The sequence below is a fragment of the Cydia splendana genome, chromosome 5 (assembly GCF_910591565.1).
Source record: "Cydia splendana chromosome 5, ilCydSple1.2, whole genome shotgun sequence".
In the NCBI taxonomy this organism is placed as follows: Eukaryota; Metazoa; Arthropoda; class Insecta; order Lepidoptera; family Tortricidae; genus Cydia; species Cydia splendana.
Window position 1 is genome coordinate 6,165,989 of NC_085964.1, and position 25,605 is coordinate 6,191,593.

A 25,605-nucleotide genomic window follows, 5' to 3' on the forward strand; every position below is an offset into this window, starting at 1 on the left:
TACACTGAAAATTAAACCCTGACAACTTACTAAAAAAATAGACGTTAATAAAGCGCATTCACAAAGTTTTCAGTATAATATACTGAAAACTTTATAGGCGTGCCTACCTATTACTTACACTTTACACACACAGATACACTACACTTTACACACGGGATTTTACACAGATTTCCAACTTGTATTCATACATTTCTTCACGGTTAATTAATACGCTTTCCATATGCGTTATGACGCGGTTCCTTCTGAACCCACTAAAGCTATGAATTTCACTCAAATATGTATCTTCAACAGCCGTTGCTCCGCATTTAGCACATTTTCTACGTGCATTGCTGTAATCCATGTAGGTACAGACTTACAGAGTCTTAAGTGGTAGTACGTTGTACTTATTATTTAAAGATTTAATAAATACAATTTTCGTTATGAACTTTAACCACAGCAGTTGGACAGAGTCATTGACAAATATATTTTATTATTATGGTGGGTAGACGTACCTACCCTCCATATATTTTATGAACATTGATAAAGACAGTTGGAAGCAAATATTCATTATAAAACTTAATCGCGTGTAGTTCAGCTTTAAGTGTTTGAAGTCCCGTTTTATGATTAATAATGTAAAAAATTCGTGAAAATTTAAATCTCAGTTGGCAGCAACATTGCTCAATGTTGCTGTAGAAAAATGTTTTTATTTTGATTACTGGCAACTTTTTCTAGGAGGCCAAAGCACACATAGAAGCTTCAGGCGCATACATGCGCAATTATTTGGGGACATAACTTTCTTAGGAAGTGAACAGGCCTTGATGATGATACAGTACAATATGGTGCTACTTTACCGCTCTAGGGCCGGATTAAGGTAAACAATACAATACGTACCTATGTCAAAAATTTAAAGGGTCATATGTAGGTACCTACGTAAAACGTTGTACAATACACGTGCGAAAAGGTTGTATCGTAATGTACTATAACCTAATACCGTAACCTATCCAGTAAAAAGAAAACAACTGACGATGACGTATTTGGGATTCACGTGCCATTAAAGTTCGAGTAAATTTATACTCCCTATCTTCTTACTAAGACCAGGCACAACTTAGTCGTATTTTTTGTGGTAAATTTCAACTTAAGAAATCTCCGTCCGTGCGAGGTTTCGACGTACAGACAGACGTGGGACGCTGGATAAGGGTTTCGTTTAATCAATCTTGTAATGGAGCTACGAAGTTTCATTCTTGCAGGCATGCCGACGTACCTATGCACACTTACTTGCATTGCAGATAAGCAAAATAAAAATAAAATAACAATCGATTTTCAAGACCAAAGTGATTCCATAAGTGCTCCGTAGTAATCTTACTATTTTTAGTTTTACGATAAAATAAAATACCTACGAGTGCTCGAAATTCTATGAAATTCATTAACACCATTTTTTACTATTCGTCCATCATCTAAGGTATTTCCAATTTTCGATAGGTACCAACGATGGCACTGATGAGGTCCGGACTTTCACTCGCGTAACCAGAAATACACGTTATAGCTGTGCGATACAGGGAAACTAATATTCTATTACAAGTTCTCGGTCAGTGGCACTATCGTAAGCATGGTGTTTAAATTTATACTAACCTATGTCGAATTTTCAAGGAATAGGTAAGTAAGCAAGGCTACGACTATGGATAAATATTGGTCTGTCAACTGTTGATATCAGTTCATTTTAGATTAGTCTCGATTTAGCAACTGCTATAACCAATTCCGTATTCCTCGTATATTTTCCTCCCCAATAAGTTAATATAACAGGCACTTACCTCGGGTACAACAAGTTTCTCTGTCATTCAGCTCTGCTGCGGACCGGCTCCAGGTTAGCACATATTAAAACTTAACGACCAACGAGTTAAAAAAAACTGCCTATTAAAACTCGTTAATTTTGCATAACCTTTCTACTGTGACACTTTATCGTTTCATTTATTATCAAGAATGCGACATTTCAATTTTAAAAATAACGTATATTATTCTCACGCAAACTTGTTATTAATTTACTTCCGATATTGACATGACAAGTGGAAACAATCCATGTGTGATTACGCACCTTCGTTTTCTAATTAATTGATAGTAAATATTTGCCCAAATACCTACCGATTTCGCGACAAATTTGGACCGCAATATTGGTAAAATTTTAAACAGTAACAGGTAGCCGTGCAAGGAGGCAAGGAATTGTTTTAAAATTCATTTAGCACAGCTGCGGTTTGATGATTTTTCTTACACAAAATTTACGGTTCATTCGGTTTTTGGAAAGTGGAGTGTTTGCGCGCGCCCCTGGAATCGACCGGGCGTCCCGACGCACCACTGAGCGGACTCGCGAGGCTCCCGGCCCGGCGCGGCGCGCGCATGCGCCGCCCGGCCCGCGCTCCGCCGCCCGTGCCACAGCCCCTCCATCTCCGCCCAGCCAAACACTCTGGCCGTTCCTAACCTACCGCACCCAGTAATGTACACACTTCAGATTTATTTCTCGTTCGTCTCTCGCTGTATTATAACGATCACAGTACCGAGTCAGTGACAGCACAAGGATCAAAAAATGACGTCACAAGTCCGCTCACAAGTTCTGCGACGCCGGGACGACTGCTCGTATACTCCGTCTTATTTCATTAACGGCAATGAGACAGCCATAAACCGGCAAATAAAACTGATCTCAGATCTCAGAAGTCGACAGCGAGAGTTATCTCGGTTCCCGTTTTCCCCTACTACTTTCCTTCTGAATTAACAAGTAGATCCCTACAACAAGTCGCAATTTATTAAATCATCTTGAACATAACACGAGTAAATTGGTGCTTACACTCATGCGAGTGCGAGTCGAAAGGTTCGGCTTTGAATTTGTTTCGGCGCTGAATATTTTACGTTACTTGCGGGATGCGGGAATTTCTGGACCCTATTACTCGCGCTATAAATAAAACACGGTCTTGTTGTCCATATAAATTTACATAGTCACGTTTTATGGAATAAACATATGTTCGAAACACAATAAATATTCACGAGATTATTATGAGACAAATTCGGTGTTACAAGATAGACCGCCAGCGTAAAAACTGCTGGCGTAGAGTTTGATAAGCCAGCTTAGCGTCCGGGTCCGTAATAGGGAATGTAAACTACCAGTTTTTAATTGTATGAAAAAACCGGCTGGTAACCAGTTATTAACCGAAATTACATACAAATAAAAACCGGTTTACATTCCCTAGTCCCCGGAACATATCACATAGGCACACTAGCAAAAGTGTAATATGCATTAATTGAATTACCGTAAAATTTAAACAAACATTTAGAACATCACAAACAAGTTCTTATAAATATATTAATAAATTCTATGAACAATTCAACATTATTTATTCAACTACAATTGCACCAATACGCTTAACATTATTTACCTGTTACGAGACAGATCGACGTAACTCCTGCTTGCGCATGATTACACATTCAGTATTGTTTAACCAGTTAACAAAACTGAGCAGGCGGTAAGGCGATCTGTCTTCTAATTTATCTTACATTGTAGGTACTATTAGCTATCTATTATATTATATTATCTACTTACTAACGAAATCTATCACTTTATCTCAAGGAAGACTGAACTAAGAGGGCATTTAGTTTTTTCTTTCTTGCAAGTGTTGCGCTAGCGTTTTTGATAATGCTGCATGATTGGATTGATATACAGTGAAACCTGGATAAGTGAGACTTCAAGGGACGAGCAGATTTATCTCACATAAAGAGGTATTCCACTTACCCAGGCTCTCAGTTAGCCAGGTACAAATAAATTTCTGTCTCATTTACAGAGGGTTCCATTAATAGAGGTGAGAATATAGTATATTTCAGTTATAGAGGTGGTTAATAAGGTAGGTATTTTGTAATTACAGTGAAACCTGGTTAAGTGGGACCTGGATAAGTGAGAAACCTCTATAGCTGGGACTCATGGTGCGGTCCCGACACTTTAGCACTGAATTACCTCTGTTAGTGAGATAAAACGAACCTCTATAACTGGGATTAGTTGTTGTGATTTTATAGTCACATTTACCTCTATAATTGAGACAGAGAGTGTATTTTACCTCTTTTACTGAGACTATATTTATAAGATTACATTTCCCTAATTATTTTTTTAGAATTTTATACGAATTACCTCTGTATCTGAGATAACCTCAATCTATGACCTCTCTAACTTGGACTTTATTGATCTATTTCCGTATTCTTACTAACTCTTAGTTTATCCACAAATTCCGCATTTGCAATTGTGTCTAAACGACTTCAAGTTTCATTTAGTTACTTTATATAGTTAAAACTATCGAAACTAAATCCGAAATCTTGATAAGTAACAAGAATAAACAAATTTCAATCATTTAATTAATTTCTGAGACGCAATGAAGTCCGTATCAAATTTAATTGAAAAAATCTATCCTTTGGAAAATCATTCAAAATATTTTCAAAGAAATATTTAAACAGACTTAAAAAATATTTAGGGACAAAGATTATTTTACCTAAACATTTAAAGATAATTACAAAATACCTTATTAACCACCTCTATAACTGAGATATATCCTCTATTCTCACCTCTATTAATGGGACCCTCTGTAAATGAGACAGAAATTTATTTGTACCTGGCTAACTGAGAGCCTGGGTAAGTGGAATACCTCTTTAAGTGAGACAAATCTGCTCGTCCCTTGTAGTCTCACTTATCAAGGTTTCACTGTATCTTTAAAAATAAATAAGGTAAAATAATCCTTGTCCCTAAATATTGTTAAAGTCTGTTTAAATGTTGCTTTGAATTTATTTAGAATGATTCTCCAAAGGATAGATATTTTAAAATAAAATTAAATTTGATATGGACTTCATTGCGTCTTAGAAATTTATTAAATGAAAATCTTATCAAGATTTCAGCTTTCGTTTCGATAGTCTTAACTACATAAAGTAACTAAATCAAACTTAAAATCCTTTAAGACGCAATTAAGCAAATGCGGCATTTGTGGATAGACTAAGAGTTAGAGTCAGTCCATGAAAAGTCTGCAGCGGATTTGATAGTCCACGCAGTGCACGTGTTATTTTAAACGTCAAACTTCTATGAAATTATGACACTTGCACTGCGTGGGCTATCAAATCCGATGCAGGCTTTTTTTGGTCCGACTCTAGTAAGAATACGGAAATTGATCAATAAAGTCCAAGTTAGAGAGTCTCAGATACAGAGATCAATTCCTATAAAATTCTATAAAACAATTAGGAAAATGTAATCTTATAAAAATAGTCTCAGTAAAAGAGGTAAAATACACCCTCTGTCTCAATTATAGAGGTAAATGTGACAATAAAATCACAACAACTAATCCCAGTTACAGAGGTTCGTTTTATCTCACTTACATAGATAATTCAATGCTAAAGTGTCGGGACCGCACCATGAGTCCCAGCTATAGAGGTTTCTCACTTATCCAGGTCGCACTTAACCAGGTTTCACTGTATATTGACAAATGCTTCGTTAATTTGAACATTTAGTATACGGTTAATAATCTTAATACAAAAATGAACGTGATCGCTGGCACAGTGGCATAATGGCATAAAGGGGTTAAATATTTGTATCGCTACAAGCACACTATGCGTTCTGTGAAGGCGCCGATGATGAACATGTCGGTGGAGAGGGCGGCGCGCATGACCTGCGGCGCCACGTCGTCCCGCACGCGCAGCGTAAACTCGCGCCGCGCGGGCGCCGGCAGGCTGCCGCCCACGGCGTTGAGGATCCGACTCCTGCCCGCGGAGTCGAGCGGCCGGTCTTCCTCGCTATCGCCGAGCACGGTGCGGACACAGACAGACCGACACGCTTCCCTTTCCGCATCGTAAAGTTCCCGCGCGGCTATCTCGAAGGACCGCCTCTGATCGACCCCGCCCACCGCCGCGCTGACCGCGGTGACCCCCTCCGCCTGGGCTTTGACGGCACCCGCTCGCAAAATTGCCGGTAAAAGAAGTTCCGCGGCGCCGCTGACGGTTCGGGAGCGCAGGAAGTGAAGAACCTGCTCCGCCTCGCGAGTCTCGTCGAAGAGGCGACGCTGGCGCGCGGCGGGGACCGGTCGCGCGACGTCCCAGGCTTCCACCCAGGGGTTGCCGGGCAGCAGCATGCGGTCGCCGAGCGCGCCGCCGCCGTCGGGCCGCCAGTCGCGCGGCGAGTACCAGTGTACGAAGTCGCAGAGTTCGGCGCCGGGGTTGGCCGCCTTGAAGGCCTCCATGTCGGAGAGCAGCGAGGCGCTCATCATGCGCGCCCGCAGCTCGGAGGCGCGCGCGTCGTCGCCGAGCCGCACCATCAGCTCAGCGTCTTCCTCCAGCTGGTCTTCTGTCTTCGGAGCCGGGTCCTACATTGAAACGCCTTTTTATCACATCCGTTTTGATACTAGACACGTATAGTAAAGCCATTTCATTATTTTAAAAAGTAATGCAAAATTTTAATATAATTTGCATAATATTGTCTTAGGTTTGGCGACGCCAATATTTGACATTTGCGTCTATCGCACTAGTATGGCCTGTGACGGCAAAATCTTACATTTTTTGCGCCTAGCCCCCATCCGCAAACCGTCCTATAAGGAACTTCGTTCCCATAATTATTTTGACAGAATTGCTAGTTTTACTTAAGTAAAAATCGTGCTTAGCGGCGACGTCCGAGACAGAAGAGTGCAATTTATTTAGCAGTACTGCCACTATATCCCCCGATATTTTTTGTTTGTTATTACCTACCTGAGTGCGAGGAATATAGAGGGGCGCTCCATTCTTGAGAGTAGCGTCCTCAAGGCGCTTTAGCCTGCCGACTGGACGGTCCCAAGGTAACTGGGAGTCGGCACCCTCGCCCTCCGAACAGTCGTAGAACTCGTCCTCGGAGGAGTTGCCGGGTGCCCCGCCTGACTCTTGCGAGCGCTGGATGCAGCAGTTCAACAACTGCAGCTTTTGATGAAGCAAACATGTTCTCGCGTTTGGACTCCCCTCGGCAATTCTGTTAACAACAAAAATAATAAATTTAAACCAAATGTGTGTAACCTACCTACCTATTACCTACACAAAAAATAAAATTGCTAGTTAGTAAGATTTTTTACATGTGATCATTAAATAACAACTGTCACGTTCCACCAACGTCGTCATAACTTTCACTTTGTAAGCAATTTGAGTAGACAAATGCACGACCTCGAAAAGAAAGCACCTAAATAAATCAAAAGAACACTCGGCGACTAACGCGAGCTGCGAAACATTTTCTCTTTCGTTTACCTATGCAAATTTCGCACATCGAGCGCCGCCTCGAGAGACCGCGGCAGATTGATTGTAATACTTTGCAAACGTATCGTATCGTGATCGCCGCTGCCATAATGTACACCTGACGCCGATTAAGCCAGCCGAAATTATGGTCGTCTTTTGTGTGCCACGACCCAGATTGGTCGGGAGCTAAGCGCGCGAACGCGCTCGGGACCGTTAGCTTATTGAATTACAAATGTTGACTGGGAGTGGTGAGGAGGCTGCTCGGCTAATGGTCGCATCGCGCGCAATCGGTCGGTGAACCGTTTGTTTACCGGACGGACCCGGCGCTGCCGCAGCGGTGTAGGTCAGGAGCTGGTGGGGGCCGTCGCCGGCGCACAGTCCGCCGCCGACTGCCGAGAGTGCATCTTGCAGACATGGCTCTGCTACCGCCGGCCTAGCCACCGCACCGGTTCCTGATCGCTAATCGAAAGTGACCTCTTTACCACTGTTGTGCCCCAACGATGACAAATTATCGGTGATATTATTCAATTAATAATTATAAAATTTTCTTACGTGACAGTGTTCGTCGAAAGTGGCCATTTTCAAAGGATTATCTGCTTACCCCGTCAGGATTATACGCGACATGGTAAGTTGGGCATACTAGTTTAAAGGACGATTTGCAGGTAAAATTTCAAGCCTGGGGTACACTAGAGAAAATCTCTTTCCGTACATTGACCCACTTTCTGAACATAAGCATCCGACACGGTTTGTTCGCGCGAAGAGCACTTCAAAGTTGTGTTATTATCAAATATGCACACGGAAGTGGGAGTACTCCGCTGCAAGGGCATAATTTCACATCCAGGTCTATAAAAATTTAATTTACGTACCTATGCATAGACATTTTCCTGGAGTCACCTAATTTAAAATTCGCATAACCAGCAGCAAGCTGCAGCGGCAACCCGAATTTACAAGAGTGCACTGAATTCGTTTACATTGGCTGTGTTTACGTTCTGCTTCACTGTTTGGCTGGCAAATACGGCGACCAAGAGAGGTCGCATTTCTGCAATTACGTACGTTGGATCAAACGGAAGCTGCATTCAAATCAAAAACATCTTGTTTATCTGGAGTAGTATGAAAAACTAACGCAATTCAACTGAGTAGATATCTTTACGGTAAATCTACTGTAAGAAGAACATAATATTATAGGCACAACAGTTTTTTATACATTATTTATTTAAAAGAGTACAACTACATCGATACTAAAATCATGGGAACAGACATTTGGCCGAAAATCGACAATTGACAACCTAAATCTTTATTTATTTCACACATACGTAAACCATATGCGGTAGGCACACGCAAGGCTCGATTTAAGTAGGTATATTATTTTCCTGGATGTGCTAGCTTTCCGTTCGTGCACGCAGCGTACACCGGGTTATATTAATCAAGCGTTTTTATTTTTATTATTTTTGTATATTTTAAAGAACTGGAACTTTAATAAGTTTTACCTATTAATAAAACAGAGATTAAATAACAAACTAAATAAATCATAAATCTAGCCCTAAATTAGCCTGTGGCATTGTTCCCAGGACGCTGGCCGCGTTCCCCCTCTGCACAGTGAGGCTGAGTTGTGCAAAAAAGGGGCAGCTCGTAGGTCGCCAGACACCCAGACTAGTTTGGTAGAAATTTCTTTTACTAGTTTTTTGGTGTTTGACGACCAGGGATCGAGAGTTTCAATTGCAAGTGCCGCAAATACATAATTCGGTTTCAAGAATGCGCATTTGCGACACTTGGTACTGGAGCTTTAATGATTATTGAGGTATATTATACATATATCAATTGATCAGAACCTGTGGATGGATATGGTTTTTGGTATAATAAAATTAAGAGCGTAAAGTCGTTTTTCATTTCCATATTTATGATGATCAACTTATCATCTATTTTCCGTTTGATATTCTTCTGCGTTGAATTAATATGAATTTGAATTAATATGTTAACCCTACAGTGGGAGTTTTACGCAGCGATGCGATGCTGTTTGCCGCACGCGTAGTTCCGTCAACCGCGAACTTTCTCCAGATTATTCAGATTCGTAGTTTCTCGAAAAAAATGTATTTGCGATATCGGAAATATGTTAGAAACGCTATATTGACTCTAGACAGTCTCGATTGCTTCATGCGCTCTTTATAGTCACATCTGCATTTTAAACCGCGTTATTAAGTTTAACACCAGGCTTATACTGCCGGAGCAGCTCGCGTCAGCTAGAGATGATAAAATATCAAGATATGAGAACGTTAAATAAATGCCCTGTCGTAAAATAAAGCAAGGCAAAGTTCTCAGAAGCGAGTGCAGTATAAAATGACAAGTGGACGCTGGGGTTGCATCTTATTCACGCCAGCTGTACCGATTTAACCCTCCGTTTCATCATTCGTTTTATGGCTGAATTTGATTTAAAATCAGTGCAGAATCGTTTCGATAATATTATAAAGGTCTCTTATGAACAGTGATCGTAAATTTTCCAGCAATTTTGGTGCAGCATTATTGGTTAAAAGCATCTGTATGCCCTACTCTAGGTGGAATAGATAATTAGGGTTAGGTAATAACAGTAATATTAACCTTAGCCAATACTCTCCCTAGAAAAAAAATGAAGAAAATCCTTTATTTTTACTATGCTGCACCAAAATTGCTGGAAAATTAACTATCACTGCTTATGAATATAATGAAATTCTTGAAAAAAAATACGCCTATGCTCAATTATTTTTTATGACGCTTAAACTGCCGGCATGTATTACATTGTACGTATCAATAAATCAATTGATTTACAGTCGTAATTATCGATATGAGTAAGCCCTTGCTCCATTACATCACCCTCAACAATATTTTGTACACAAGCGGGAGCCTTCGTAATCTTCCCCGTGAAATATTGGCAGTTTCGACGGCACGTTGCATTTCCGCGACTCGACAGTGCATTATTGTTGCGCGTTCCGAAACGGGGGAACACATTCAGAAATCAAAATTCAATACAGATGCAGGTGTCAACACCAATCCAATATTGCCACCAATACGTCACGTTGACTTCACGAGAAGAGGTAGTGTGCTGTTCTATCAAACCGAAAGCCGAGGGTTATCCCGGATTTATAAAATACATTCTCAATACATCGAGATTAAAATGATATAAGTACCTAGCCGGAGTGCAGGCAGACCGAAAAGGAGATGGCGGGACGACTTGGACGTATTTTGTCTGGATTGGCGGGAAACTACAAAAGACAGGGTTGAGTGGAGGGAGCGAGGGGAGGCCTTTGCCCAGCAGTGGGACACTTAACCAGGCTAAAAAAAAAAAAAAAAAAAAGTACCTCGAAATTCCAATAAGGGCACTAGCTTCCACTTTGTGTCAGTTGGTCTAATGGCAATTGCCTCCATAAAAAATAGGGATCGATTATATGTGGCTGGGCTTTTAGGTAATGCCAGCAGGAAAACATAAAGAACATGTTTTCAATATAATTTAGGTATTACGCCAAATACAAGTTCGAAAATGCGGCACGGCACCGAATCGAGTCGCTTCGAGAAATGGCGGCGCCGGATATTAGGCGGGCGGCTGTTCGCTTTGTTCTAGTACATTTGCATCGGCACCCTAACTTGCTGCTAATGAAATGCAGCAAATAGGTAAACTAAACCGGTACATACCTACATCGATAATTTCTGTTTACTCATGCTAAGATAGACGGGATAAATCCACACCAATCGAAGACGAAAAACATAACAATATATATATATATATATATCTTTTTTTTTCAGCCTATATGTCCCACTGCTGGGCACAGGCCTCCTCTCATGCGCGAGAGGGCTTGGGCTATTATAGTCCCCACGCTAGCCCAATGCGGATCGGGGACTTCACATACACCTCTTTGAATTTCTTCGCAGATGTATGCAGGTTTCCTCACGATGTTTTCCTTCACCGAAAAGCTAGTGGTAAATATCAAATGATATCATACCGGTTATAAAACAAATGTCTGCACAAAATACAACGGATAAAGGCTACATTAACAGCACATCGTCGACAGGCCGCGATAAGCGAGATAGAGTCAGTCGATAGCGGTGCAGTGGGAACCTCGCGAGGCACCTGACATGTGCCCGAGCCCGGGCGCTCCCGCCGCACAACAGTGCTTTAAAACATATTAAAAACGCATTACGATGTGCTGTTACAGTTACCGTTTCATTTTACGTAAGAATATGTACGCATCGTAATTGAGCACGTGTTAAATTGCGAATCGCTACATAGTTTTCCCCGCTGTTGATAAATGATAAATATATATGTTGCAAATGTATGTACACCTGAAAAGGTAAAGTCTCAGTGTAACGAATGTTTAATTGTATTTTCGACCTGCAATGTAACCTGATTCTTATATACAATAAAAACTTTGAACTTTGATAGAGTTACTGTTTACATAAAAATTAAAAACCCAGGCGACTGTCTCCATAATAGCACCAGTAAATAAGATTGTAGAAAAACATGAACAAAGATAAGCCCGGTAATTTAAGATTATTATGAAAAAATAATGAGTCTTATATGATTTTCTTCACATGAAAAATACTGTCCCTACTCGTAGAACAGATTTCAGCAATTTTTTCTAAAGATTTCCACTACAGGTTTCTTCGTTTACTAGGTACGGAGTTTTGGATTAAACAATGATAATTGGATAACTGATGGTACTAGGTAAAGCAATTTTATAAGAAAACGTGTTTTTATTATGTGTTAATCAAATTCACACGTAAAAGTAAAACTGATCAGGGTCAACGTAACTACAGCGCTGTGTGCAATATAGGCACCTACCTAATAGCAGTCAACGAGGAAATGAAAGTTAAGGAAAACCCAATTGTGTACAATTGTTTCAATCTACACCCATCTCATCGAAAATATGAAACTTTTCTAATATAAAACGATCGATCTTCCTCGGAGAGTGCATGTATACTAATGGTTCATCATTCGGACCTTTTTGTTGATCTTTGAACTAACTAAATATGTACTTGGTTTGTTTGCTTGCTTGCGGTTCTGGTAATAGTGCCGCCCACGTCAAACATGACCGTCTATAACCTACTTTTGGAAAATTTTAACTCAATTTAGTCTATAAATAAACTGCTATTATATTGTAATTTTAATGTAGTTATGTTGATATGGACTTCTTATGTTGTCTGAAATAAAAGTTTTTTTTTTATTGTATACCTACTACTGGCAAGTAGTACAAGCGTTACCGGAAAAAGCGAGGCATCAAATAAACAATTCGACATTGTGCATAATAAGTAATATTAACTGAAGTCAAACCAGCCGAAACACGAGGGAGAAGTGTAATTTAAACTGCAAGTTCGAAGTTCGGAGTGCTTTGTTTGTGACTGGAAGCCCGTGTGTCAATGATATCTGGCATTTGCAGTGTTTAACAAGCAGCTAGGTGCTTCGGACTAGCGAGTGACGGTAATTGGGGTAGTCGCTAACTACGAAATTGCTTTTCCCGGGAACCGTCTAACCGAAGCGGTATATCAAAATATGGACTCGAAAATACGGTGTGCATGTATCATGTAATAATATACTTATCGAGCAATTAACATTATAGTATTTATAATACCTATTAAAGGATGGTTTCCTTGTCAATTAATGTTTTACAACAAAACAAAACCGCTGTGTGCACTTTTAGCATTAACGTATATATGTATATATATATATATATATATATATATATATATATATATATATATATATATATATATATATATATATATATTTAGATATATATATATATCTATGGACTGGCCTTACGGGCACTAAAAATGGTACTAGTTTAGCGGTATGACTCACGAATTCCAGCCAATCGTGCAGTGTTACGCAATTAGTTGCGACCAATAGCGCTCGTGATGCGAACTCATCAACCAATCGCGTTGTACCGTCGTCACACCGCTGTTGCACTGGCCCCTATCATGCCTCATTATTATTGTCCGTAAAGCCAGTCCCTAGATATCTATGTCAATGACTTTTAGACGCAATTTTTTACACGTAACCCGCTTCCGTCCTTCTTTAAAAAAACTACTTACTTTAAAGCAGTAATATCTGGACGCAAATTCAAGTCGTTTTAATGGTAGCAGCAGGGGCCCTGCCACGAAGTACGATTTTAATTTTTCACGGTAGCCCCTGATATAGCTCTTCAAATAAACCGACACTACATTTAACTGAAGAACTTCCGGCTAAGATAACATGCATTTGGCAAGTGGCCCGTCAAGAATAAGCCAACTTTGAAGTTTTCCTACCTACCCTATTCAAATTTATTTTTCACTTTATTTGTTTGAATACTAACATTTTACATTGTATTTAACGCGTGCGCGCATTCAATTTTCCGAATTCTACGCGGTCGTACTCACACTAACAATGTTTACGAAATGAAATAATGGAACTGCTAATATGCCTTATTAGATAGACGTGTAATGTAATAAGCATTAATAATTGGTTTCGTGATTGCTTTCGCAGCACTTCGTCACTTATATGTGGTTGTAAATTTATAGTAACTTTCGGGATAAAAGCTTCTATTTATAGGAATATTTGGTACCCCCAGGAGAGGAGTATATTCCAAATGCCGCGAGAGCGTGGGCGGGGGTGGGTTCTTGGGCGAGCCAGAGTCATGTGACTTCGTGATGAGTAAGAACTATGTGAAGTCGGAGAGCGCAAGTATACTGGTTTGTTGACCTTTGGTTTCGCCCATGTCCGGTTTGCGAGTCGAATGACAGCCAGGGTCGCGGGGAGCCTCCACCCACCACGACGCCTGAAACGTGAAGCGACGCCGCGGCCGCTTATGTCGTTACGATGAGAAAATCGTCCGTAAGCACTTGTCGAGTTTCATAAAAAGCACCATCTATCGTAAATAATCATATAATATCAATTTATCGACTAAAATAAAAAAGACAATGGTTAATAAACTGTTATAAAACATGTTATATTTATGTTTATTATCTATGTGTATACTTATATTATAATAATTGTATAATTTCTTAAATGGAGGTAGCTATTAGGCGGAAATCACATTGGCGCCGCATCCGGATACGGCGACGGTGTGATAACCGCCATAATAAGTGGTTTTCACGTACCTAAATAAATAATATTTATAAGTACTTACATTTAAATTTATTATTTTATTTATTTAGACTTCTTTTCATAATAAAAACACCAAATGCAGATTATACGACGTAAGTTTGTTTATTACTAGCTGATTTTGAATACAATGCAATTTTAATATATTGCAGGGTTAGTCTGAAATTAGAAATTGAACATCGTACCTATTGACCTCTTATTCTGTCATTTACTTGTACCTTGTACCCTAGCATCAAAACACCTAAAAGTTAGTCCTAACTACTGAGGTGAAAAAGCGATGTTATTGTGTATGTTATTGTACACTAGTTTCCAGTAGCGCAATTATGTAAGCTAATGTCATGCATTCATTATCGCGAGTGAGTGTTTGGGCGGGCGGGAAATTCGCGTTATCACGCTTCAACCGTCCACGTTATCGACTTATCGGCAGCAACAATTCATAGGACTGTTGCCATGTAGGTATTGAATTTTCACACATAGAAACATACCAACGAGGATGTAAAAAAAAAATTCAAACAGAAATTATATTTTTTGTTATTCCAAAATGATTTCATTTTAACTTGCTCCGTCACATGTCAATTCATCATCATCATCATCATCTCAGCCATAAGACGTCCACTGCTGAACATAGGCCTCCCCCTTTGGGGGGTGTATGCCATAATCGCCACGCTTGGCAGGCGGGTTGGCGATCGCAGTCGAGTACACCGAATTTGAGGGACGCTGCTGCCCGTCCACCGGTGGTCTTGGACGTAGTTTAACATACACACATGTCAATTAATCCCGAATAAAATTGTTGTTAACTACTTAAAAATTCGCCGTCTAGCATATTCTCCCTCAAATTTTTATCGACGTCTCAAGTGGACAAAAACCTAAGACGACGCACGTAAGACAATGGGCAGAGTAACTGTGTCGCTATTAGCGAGCTCGGCGGAGCATGCGCCGTGGGACACTAGACTTAGCATTCCAATCTTTTACCGGCGTTTAGCTCAAGCGAACCAATATAAGTGTGTACTTAACATCCGGTTTAAGTATATGTAATCAAAGCTCTAAAGCGCCAGAGACTATAGCAAGGCAAGTACGGAAAGCAATAACTATTGTACAACGCGCGTATTGTCTCCGCCGCCGGGCGTCGAGATTAATGCGCGAATCGTCAACAAACTCCGCGGCAAGCGTGCAGACGCGCCAACCATGCAGCTAGGTTAATAGCCGCAAATATGGGTCACTAACAACTCTCTTCAACGTAAATGCCCATTTCAAAGTTTTAATTTTACCACGGCCCCTCATTTACGAAATGTAGCGTTGTGAGAACACAGTAGCTACTATACGCTATCAAGATTTGATCGTTCCTTTTGTCATTTACTCGTATTGCTCCTGCCGCGGCGCAAGAATTGCTCCATAAAATCTTTAAGTAACAGCCGTTACCTAAACATAAAATCATCTCGTATATCCATAAGCGAGCGTTTGAGAGACATCAAAGGTTTATGTCCGGCTATTAGAGGATAAAATACAAGATGTGTGTATTAGAAACGTCTGCTGACTGTTGTTTGGTAAAAAACAGCAATTCTTGGAACCATCTAGTTACCAATCTCGTTTTTTTTATAACGCACGGAAGATATAAATATTATTACCAAAACTACTAAATTCTCAATCAAAAGTACCGTAAACTCAATAAGAAATAATGTAAGGAAATACCACATAAAAACTAAAAAGGTTAGCAACAAGACCTGCCAAATAAGGGGACATCGAACCGGGACTATCCGTATAAGGCGTCAGCGATTTGCGGATTTTAAGAGCTTATTGGGGACACGGCACGTCGTGACTGACACCGGACCGAGTCCATAAAACGTAGGTGAAGGTATATTATTATATTATAGGTACAAGTGAATACCGGTAGCCACGTGTCGGTGGGTCTGGGTAGAAGATTGTTCAAAGCGTATGTTTTGCTAAATGGCGAGTTACATTTTGATATACCTAAAGCTAATTTAAATAATAAGAACTATTTAAATTAAAACATATACATATATGTTACTCGATTTCCGCTTTCCGAACATGATGATTTCCAAGATAAAATGATTAGATACATTTGTAGATCCATCAGTGTATTTTTCAGGGACGTTTCAAAACGTTCACATAAAACACATGGTAATAAGTAGGTATAGTGTGTAGCTTTCAAATAGAGCTCAACGGCTAATCCTATTGTCTATTGTTAAGTAAAACCGCACGTGCTACTTACCTGCAAAAAAGGGTTAAAAAAAGTGTTAGGTAAGTACTATCTCCACTTATATATTATGGAAATCTGTCATAATACAACAAACAACAATCGTAGCTTGGTCATCAAGTGGTTTCCGCCTTACACTTTGGCTAAACGCTCCTCGAGCGGCTTGACCTTGCGGTGTCTAGGACGCGAATGTAGGTAGTGCTAGTGACCGTACCTAGATAGTGCACGCAGTGCGCGGTAAGGTAACGCCGGTAAGCGCAGCTAATGCAACTAATGTGGTTTATTGACCCGCGCGGCCAGGTGCGGCGGCGACATGCATCTTACTCACGTCTTCGGACGACATGATGGATGGACACTCGGACGTTGTCTAATAGACTTTGTGCACATTAGGGACGCCGCGCCTGCCTATTGTCTCCGCCGTTTATACTGATTGTGCTATAATGCACGCTTTTAACCTATATGGCAATATAGCGAATGCAACACAGCAAATCGGTTTGAAGCAGAATGGATAGCCTAATCAATTTGATGTTACATTACACCTGCAAAAAAAATCCAGGTAGACATAAGGAAGTATGTATTGATTCAGTTTTGTCGAGAAGTTACTCAATATTTTACGAACTACTTTCTCGATTTAATCTGCTTATTACGATACGCAGTGAATGTGTATTAAAAAGGGTATAAACATTTACATAACAACAGTAGGTAAGTATTGTAGTAGTAAGTAATTTTTGTGAAAAGAAATCACCAGTTTCTCTTGCTGAATTCCCCGAACCACCATGAACGAACCAGACTCATGGCGGTGTCAGAAAAGGAGTCGGGTTATTGGTTGCATGCGCTCCCTTCTCGAAACCTGGGCTCCGCCACGGAACCCTCAGCTCTGAGGATTGCGGTTTGCCTTCGCCTGGGTCTACGAATCTACGAGCCCCACACTTGTAGCCGTTGCGCTCAGCCGGTGGACACTCTGGGGCGGCATGGCCTGCACTGCAAAATGAGCGCTGGCCGACTTTACAGGCATGGCAGGCATCATTACCCGTAATGATTTAATCCGCCGCGCCCTCAGCACTGCTTCTCTTCCCGCGACGTTGGAGCCGTCAGGTCTTTGCGCAGCAGACATGCAGCAAGAGACCTGATGGCTATCTCTCGTGCCCTGGAGCTTAGGTCGCCCTTTGGCGTGGGACGCCACCTGCGTGGACACGCTGGCTCCGTCCTACGTGGAAGGGTCGGCTCGGAAGCCTGGGACTGCCGCGGACCAGGCCCAGACTGTCAAGCGCCGCAAATACGCGTTCTTGACGAATGGGTATGAGTTTGCGGCGCTTGCAATGGAAACGTTGGGCCCGTGGTCGTCTGACACCAAGGATTTTGTCAGAGAAGTGTCAGTTCGGCTGATAGGCATCTCAGGCGATCATAGGGCTGGCGCTTTCTTTGCCCAGAGGTTAAGCCTGGCGGTGCAGGCAGAGGGGTACGCCGCTAGCGTTTTTGCGACCATGCCGGAAGGGAGTGATTTGGGGGAAGTCTTTTATATTTAGTTTTTAGTTTTAAGTTGTGTTTTGTGTTAGCAAAAGTTTAATTTACTTGCGTGTTATTGTAATATGGTTTTATATTTTGAATAATTTGAATGATAAAGTGTAGGTTAAATACCTATTAGTCACTATCAGACTCATATTTATGTTTATTATATACTTATCCAGTTAGCTATGTTAAAAGATTTTTGTGCCCGATAAGATATTGAATGCGATTTAATGTAGCAACCTATACCTAATACTTTTCAAACATTTTGACATTCAACAAAAAAAAATACCGAACTGAAGAAAAAAAAGTGAGCAATCTTCGAATCATTTTCCCACTTGCCTAAGTAGGTAAATGTTGTTATTTTTCAAATTTGAATCAATTTAACTAACCAATTCACCTGGTCAATAGAGATCCACAGATTCCGACGTGACACTTGTGAGATAAACTACTTAATATCATGAATATCTTAGCGCTTCATCACCTCATACGTTGAATATATAAATGCACTAGTGTTAATCCATGTGTATGCGCGATAGTATCAGCATCAGGCTATCGTCGCGCGCCGCTCGGCATCGCGGTCGCCAACGGCGCGCGTTTTTACGCGGCGAGTCGACTGTCCGCCTCGATTCATTAACTTGACGCCCCGCATACCGCGCATTTCACACTCCCGCGCTCTTCATACACAGGTTAGGGTTACTAGACGTCTGGATTCTTCGTAAAACATTAGGGATTTTGACATTCGAATTACAGAAATGTTTGGAACGTTATTCAAGACCATCTCGATTGGGTACGTCACGTCCCACTGCTGAATACAGGATTTCTTTCCATGTACAAGATCATTTGGGCTAACTTTGTCTTTTAAAGCTCCCTTCGCCAGGTAACCAAGAACCAGCTGGTAAATATGAAATGTTATTTCGTTCATAACTTTCATAAGCATGGACCTTATGATCAATTGATCATATCGTAACTTTCAATACCTGTTACATAATTAATTTATGAATTCGCAGACCAAATGCTATCGTTCATAAAATAACAGGATTTATCTATTAACAATAATCAGGTACCAGGTACATTATCAGAATTGTATCCAGTAACCCTACGTTAGCTCGGCAACCAACATAGCACAGCGTTCGAGAAAAAAAGAAGAATTCTGATAAACGAACAAAAATAATTACATTCGGAACTTTAATTTTGGCTGATATCATACTTAACATTTGTGCCGACAACACACGTTTTCAGGAAACCGCGCCCGTGAATAATTATGTTTTTACGGAATCGTGATTGTTTCATCGGAGCTACATAATTATACCAATATTACCAAATACGAGTATAACCAAAGGGAAGTTAAATTACATTGCAGAAGGGATCCGGAATGCGTCTATTAATCTCTGTTGCAATTATTCTCAATCGGATACAGATGTATAACCGTATCGGGCAAACTATAGTCCATACAATATACCGGTCTACTTACTTGTTTTTTTGTTTGAATATCTTCAAATCATGCTCATGCATCGATATGAATCTTTAGCTCATTATCAGATTTCTCATAAACATGAAAGTTGTCCCAACAGCCTTCGTTTAACGGCAACTGTTATAAATAAGTCATAATACTTGTAAACGAGCGGTAGGCCAGATTGACCTAGTAAAGATGATGACACACAATTCGTGTTAACTGTTTACATCGGTATGTAAGCAGCGGTGCTAATGAACATCGCAGTAGGCAGCTCCCTGCACGATCAAAGCTTCTTCGCGTGGCTGCCCTTACTTAATACGTAGACACCCATAATTCGTATACCACTATAAGTAGGTACCGTGTGTCAGTATCAGTACTGTTATGTATCGAACAGTAGCGAGCAGGCACTCGAGCCTGGTCGAGTCGCGCTTTCTTCTCACGTTAACCGTTACACTAGTCTAAACGGACGGAAACCCTATTATACTTTTCCTCTATCGATTAAAATGCGTAGAACTGTATAAAGACATACTTAAGCATTTGATATTACAGCAGAAAGTCCATAAGTAACCAAAAAGTGCAGGTTCGTTACTGAATCATCGATAAATGTTAGGTCCTGTCCTGGGCTATAATAGGCGTAGTATTGACATTAAATAACGATATTTAAAATTTGTTTATAGGTATATCATGGCCGTCCGTCGTTAAATGAGCAAGATTTTATTTGGTTTAGGTTCATATTTGACAACCTTTTGGAATAGTTATAATCCGAGGTACAGTGAGGCTCACGATGAGGGTGTAATCGAGAGTTAAAGCCCTGTCGATCGTCGTTTGACAGCAACGTGAAATCGGGACGATCAAAATGGGATTTAGAACGTCAATCGGACATGCCGTAATATCGCCTAAGTACGTCCTGACCCCTCGGCCGCCATATACCTGCTGAGATGGGTCAGAGGTCCTCAGAGAATTGTGAGATTGCTTTGTTAACTATGTGAAATGACGGACCTTTGAGGTTCTACTTTTACCAGAACTGAGATAACTACCTAGTATAAATACAATTTGCAAAATGGTGTCGATATAAAATGTAACGACCTAATGATACCCATTGAACTCTTAAAAGTTATTCAAATAGATACCCCGCAAACCATTTTGGACACACGCCCATCTTTTTAATCGATTTACTCATATTACTTATGCCAAATGGCGGTTTTATTTCCCGTCGTTAGAATTATCTACATTATAAAATCTACACAATGACCTATTTACAATAAATACCTACATGAAAACACCAGCAGGGCCAGTTTACTTAGTAAATAAATAAAAAACAAGAAAGTGAAAATATTGTCAACTTGGCATTGTCAAACCGTTCCGCCGCTTTCATTACATACAGCATGGTCCATTTCACATTAACGAGACTAAATTTGGGAACCTTCACACATAGCCATTCGCAATTACGGCAAATTGAAAGAAACCTGCCATTGAGACGTTTATATGAAGCAGGTGGAAGTAATAGTAATGAGTGTAGGCGGCGAGAAACAATTGTCAGCAGAGAAAGCCCAAGCTGGGTCACGGGCGCAGCGTCGCAGCTGTGGTAGCATTCCGGCTGCTGCTAACCGAACCAATATAACAGGGCACTCTGATTGCGCGCTCTTTATACTGAAGTGTCTCACGATGGGTATACTGGTTAGTCGCCTGAGTAGGTTCGCCCGTGATCACGCAAGCAATGGGAATGCATAGCCTGGTGATACCGGCAATCAGCGCGATGAACAACAAGTCATTAGACGACTGTACGGCTACATTACCTACCGCAATTGGCAATTTGGTGTACATTTCACTTTTTGTAAACAAAAGCAGTTGCTGGACAATAATTATAGTATGTATGAGCGTATTTTTACGTTGTTAATGGTGAGAAAGGTTGTTAGGGCTATCGAGAATGAACACAGGTCCTTATTTGTCAGCAAGGGACCTTTGTTTTTACATCGAGCTGCAAAATTACATGGACATATCATTATTTTTCTTTATTCAATTAGGGTCTTAGGTTAGGATTTTACAATGTGAGTATAAAAGTAAAATATAAAAACACTTACAAAACAATAAAAAATACATATAAACACATTATAAAAAAACCTAACCTAGGGTGCCGCCGGCAGCGGGGCAGGGCCCAAGCTGCCGGTGGTCAGGGCCGCAGAGTGAGGAACCGACGTACTATACGCGCCGTGTCCAAAATTACCGCCTTCTGCATCTGACCCTTGATCCAACCACCCAGCGAGAGTCTCTCTAGGTGTTGGTCGAGACTCTTCGCTATGAGACCGTTCGCTGACACAACTATCGGAACAATGATCGTCGAGTCAACATCCCACATGGCGGTAATCTCGTGAGCTAAGTCTAGGTACTTGCTGGACTTGTCCTTCTCGGCCTTCACGAGATTCTCATCATGGGGGATGGTGACGTCGGCGAGCACGGCCCGGCGCTGCGATCGGTCTATCAGCACGATGTCAGGCTTATTGGCGACAATAGTCCTGTCAGTGATGATAGATCGATCCCAATAGAGCGTGGCACGACCATTCTCGAGAACAGGCGCAGGTAAGTACTTGTAGTACGGTACTTCGCGGTCCACAAGGCCGTATAGAAGAGCAAGTTGTTGGTGAATAATCCTGGCTACGAGATTATGTCTGTGCAAGTACTCACCGTTAGCAAGATGAGAACAACCGGAAATTATATGCCTGAGTGACTCTCCGGGACGGCGGCATGCCCGACAGATGTCGACCGTACCGTCCTTCAGGATGTATTTCCGATAGTTGTTCGTCATCATCACTTCGTCCGCAATTGCACAGGCAAAACCCTCGGTTTCTCCGAAGAGGTCCCCGAATCGTAACCAATTCACCGACGCGAGCAGGTCCACATCGGGTCCCGTGAGGGCCTTGTAGAACCGCCCGTGTAGCACCTTACTCTCCCATGCCGCCTTGCGATCCGCAGTACTTAGTACCACAGGTTTGCGCCAGTTCTCGTTTGCCAAGGAGAGCGGCGTGAGGTTCCTGTCTACTGCCACCACATCACGATGCATCCCACACTCGTTGTTAAGGAAATAATTCCTGAGATTGTACACCTCGCGGTTGTGGAGATCCTTGGCGTTTAGAAAGCCTCGACCTCCACACTTCCGTGGGATGTACAATCTCATAACTGACGAGCGTGGGTGTAGCATGCGATGTGTGGTGAGCAGTGATCGGACCCTCCGATCCAGGGCGTCCAGCTCGGTCTGAGTCCACCTTAGTATGCCAAAGGAGTATGCGAGGAGGGGCATTAATACCCAGGCGTTGAAGGCGCGCACTTTGTTGCCTCCTGACAAAAGACTGTTAAGGACTTTTGTGAGCCGACTGAAAAAGCGCTCCTTCACTGACCGTCTAATACCCTCGTCCTCAATACCCAACGACTGTGACATACCAAGGTATTTATAGGTTTCTGATTCAGAGATAGATCTGAAAGACATTGTCTCAGAAAGTTGTAAATTTGTTGAATTTACAACCCTCCCCCGCTGTACATGCATAACCGCACATTTATCGACACCAAACTCCATGTTGATGGCACTACTGAAGTCTTCGGTGGTTTTCAGTAGCTCCAACAAGCCTTGGGTATTTGGTGCAAATAATTTGAGGTCATCCATGTACAGAAGGTGAGAAATAACTTCACCCTCTCTCCGAAGCCGGCAACCTAGTCCCAAATCCTTCAGCAGGGTGCTGAGGGGATTCAGAGCTAGGCAGAACCATAGCGGACTCAGACTGTCGCCCTGAAAGATTCCTCGCTCAATCCTTATAAAATCCTGTGGGCCAGGTCGGTCATCCCCGCCTCCAGGTTGACGAAGGACTGTGGTCCACTGCCCCATACACGCGCTTAGGAAGGCTCTCAAAGCTGCATCAACTTTGTACAGCTCTAAGACCCTCCCCAGCCATGAATGAGGCACCGAATCATAGGCCTTCTTGTAGTCAATCCAAGCGGCTGAGAGGGCCCCCTTGGTCCGCCGGATTTGTTGGCAGATGGTCATGTCTATGAGGAGGAGCTCTTTAGTACCACGGGACCCAACCCTACATCCATTTTGAGCAGAGGCCAAAATATTGTTTGCGACAATGTGCGCGTTGATTTTTGCTCTCAAAATGGATGTAAGGAGCTTGTAGAGTGTAGGCAAGCATGTGATGGGTCTGTAGTTCTTCGCTTCCGTGGTACTACCGGACTTATAGAGCAGGAAGGTGACACCAGTTGTTAAGGAAGGTGGGAGAGAACCAAGCTCGAGGGCTTGTTGAAATTGTGCTGCCATAATCATTATAATTATTAATGAATGCCAATAATGTTCGAAAATACTCATATGACGTAATCTGTAGTTGCAAGTGCCCATAGGCAAGTGTTTTGTTTCAGTTGACGTCAATAGGATATTTACAAACCTTTTGCCATAAAACGTTTCCTAGTCATTCATTGGAAAAATAGCTAGGACAGCATATTAAATAGCGCGATGTTCCTGTGGACGGACAACTAGGCGACTCACGCCGATACCGCACGCTCCAGAAGCATAATGACCGACATTACAGTCCGGTTAAATGGCCACAACGGAACTGCCGCAATAAATGCTCAACTAGTTGAGCCGTTAAGAATATCATGAGCTTGTTTATGCAGATCACCTGTAGCAAGTTTGTCGTCGAGCCTAAAGCGTAACATTAAACAACTCGCCCCATCTCGTAAGCCTTATTTGAATATTCTTGGAACGACAATTATTTGGCAACAAAAAAGGTAACCACAAAGGACTGGAATGAAAAAGTGAATCAGTTTCCTCCTCTAGCGCTATGCTTGTCGTCGGCAACAAATCCGAGAAGGAACTCGCGGCTCGATTCGGAAAATGAATTAGATTTCTACTAGACTTCAACAACTTACGATACGGATAATTTAAAGATATTTGTAAGATAGATATGTCAAATTTGACGTTTCCGCGATTCTGGAGGTCCTCTTGAACGATTTCGACAAGTTATGACTTAGATATCCAAGTCACATCAGATCTAGTCGATATCTAATGTAGATCTAGTTGATCTCTAAATCGTCTCAAGATCTTGTGATTATCTCGAAATCCGAATAGGCCTGTCGAGCTGTGTTAGAATTTGGGCAAAAATTACTTCAGTGGTGCCTTTTTTGTCGCACCACGCATCAAGCGGTTTTCAGTTACATCGTTTTGCACGCCACGCCTATCGTGTGTGGCGTGTCACCGTGAACCTTGTCTGAATGTAGAGTCAGACCAATAAAAGTCTGCAGCGGATTGGATAGCCCACGCAGTCGATGTATTATTTTAAACGTCAAACTTCTATGAAATTATGACGTATAAATAACAGTGGCCCTGCGAGGGCTATCAAAATCGCTGCAGACTTATCGCTGCAGACTTTATACGATGATGTTTGATATTGGGCAGTAGCCGCGCGCGGCGCGTCAGTTGACGTCTTGGGCGTTCAAAAAGTTAAACACACTATTATGTTAGACCGGAAGGAGAGGCAGAGATAGCGGAGTCTGGGTTCAAGCGATCACGTATTGCGTGTATGAAAGATTAATCTATATTTTTTTCATTTTGCACTGCTAAATGTTGTAATTTGTAATATTATTTTGCTTGCTTGATATACAAGCAAATTAACAAAACTATAAACCAGGCTGATTACATAAGTGTTTAACTAAACACCCACCTCCAACAATGGACACAAGCAACTCCACAAACATCGAGCCGGCAAACAAATGGACCTAGGTATAATATAATGTATTACAGATGTAGTGCATAATTCCTTTCCATTGTTCATATTATTTGTCATGCTACTTCAGTCAACTTCAGTACTTTTTGTTCCGAGCCGAGACTGACTGAAATACGTTTAACATAAAGGACGTCCGTAGGTACGTTTCCGTAAAAATACGATGGAAAATAATCATGCACTACCTATGCATATAGGCATTTAAAGCATTAGCCTTCCATCCTTATTCGCCATGTTGGTTGTTACCAGAAATCTCGTCATTCAGTAATAATCTATTGCTTCCATAGGTAAGTACATTAGGTTTTACATTTGGATATGGACAGCT

At 41.4% G+C, this 25,605-nt stretch overlaps 3 protein-coding genes across 3 annotated transcripts in view; 1 reads left to right on the forward strand and 2 right to left on the reverse strand.

Moving 5' to 3' along the window:
* Positions 1-2,832, reverse strand: part of LOC134790518 (G-protein coupled receptor 179) — a 63,433-nt gene extending 60,601 nt beyond the window's left edge. The window contains exon 1 of the mRNA XM_063761340.1: positions 1,788-2,832. The gene's annotated coding sequence lies outside the window, so the exon portion shown is untranslated. The remainder of the gene's footprint in view (positions 1-1,787) is intronic.
* A 104-nt stretch (positions 2,833-2,936) lies between these two features.
* Positions 2,937-25,605, reverse strand: part of LOC134790517 (rab3 GTPase-activating protein catalytic subunit) — a 44,183-nt gene continuing 21,514 nt past the window's right edge. The window contains exons 3-4 of the mRNA XM_063761339.1: positions 6,727-6,979; positions 2,937-6,347 (exon numbers count right to left, since the gene is read on the reverse strand). Coding sequence (XP_063617409.1) covers positions 5,586-6,347; positions 6,727-6,979 — 1,015 coding nt within the window. The 3' untranslated portion in view covers positions 2,937-5,585. The remainder of the gene's footprint in view (positions 6,348-6,726; positions 6,980-25,605) is intronic.
* LOC134790516 (leucine-rich repeat and fibronectin type-III domain-containing protein 3) overlaps positions 7,078-25,605 on the forward strand; it is a 37,164-nt gene continuing 18,636 nt past the window's right edge. The window contains exon 1 of the mRNA XM_063761338.1: positions 7,078-7,861. Within this exon, the coding sequence (XP_063617408.1) occupies positions 7,859-7,861 (3 nt within the window). The 5' untranslated portion in view covers positions 7,078-7,858. The remainder of the gene's footprint in view (positions 7,862-25,605) is intronic.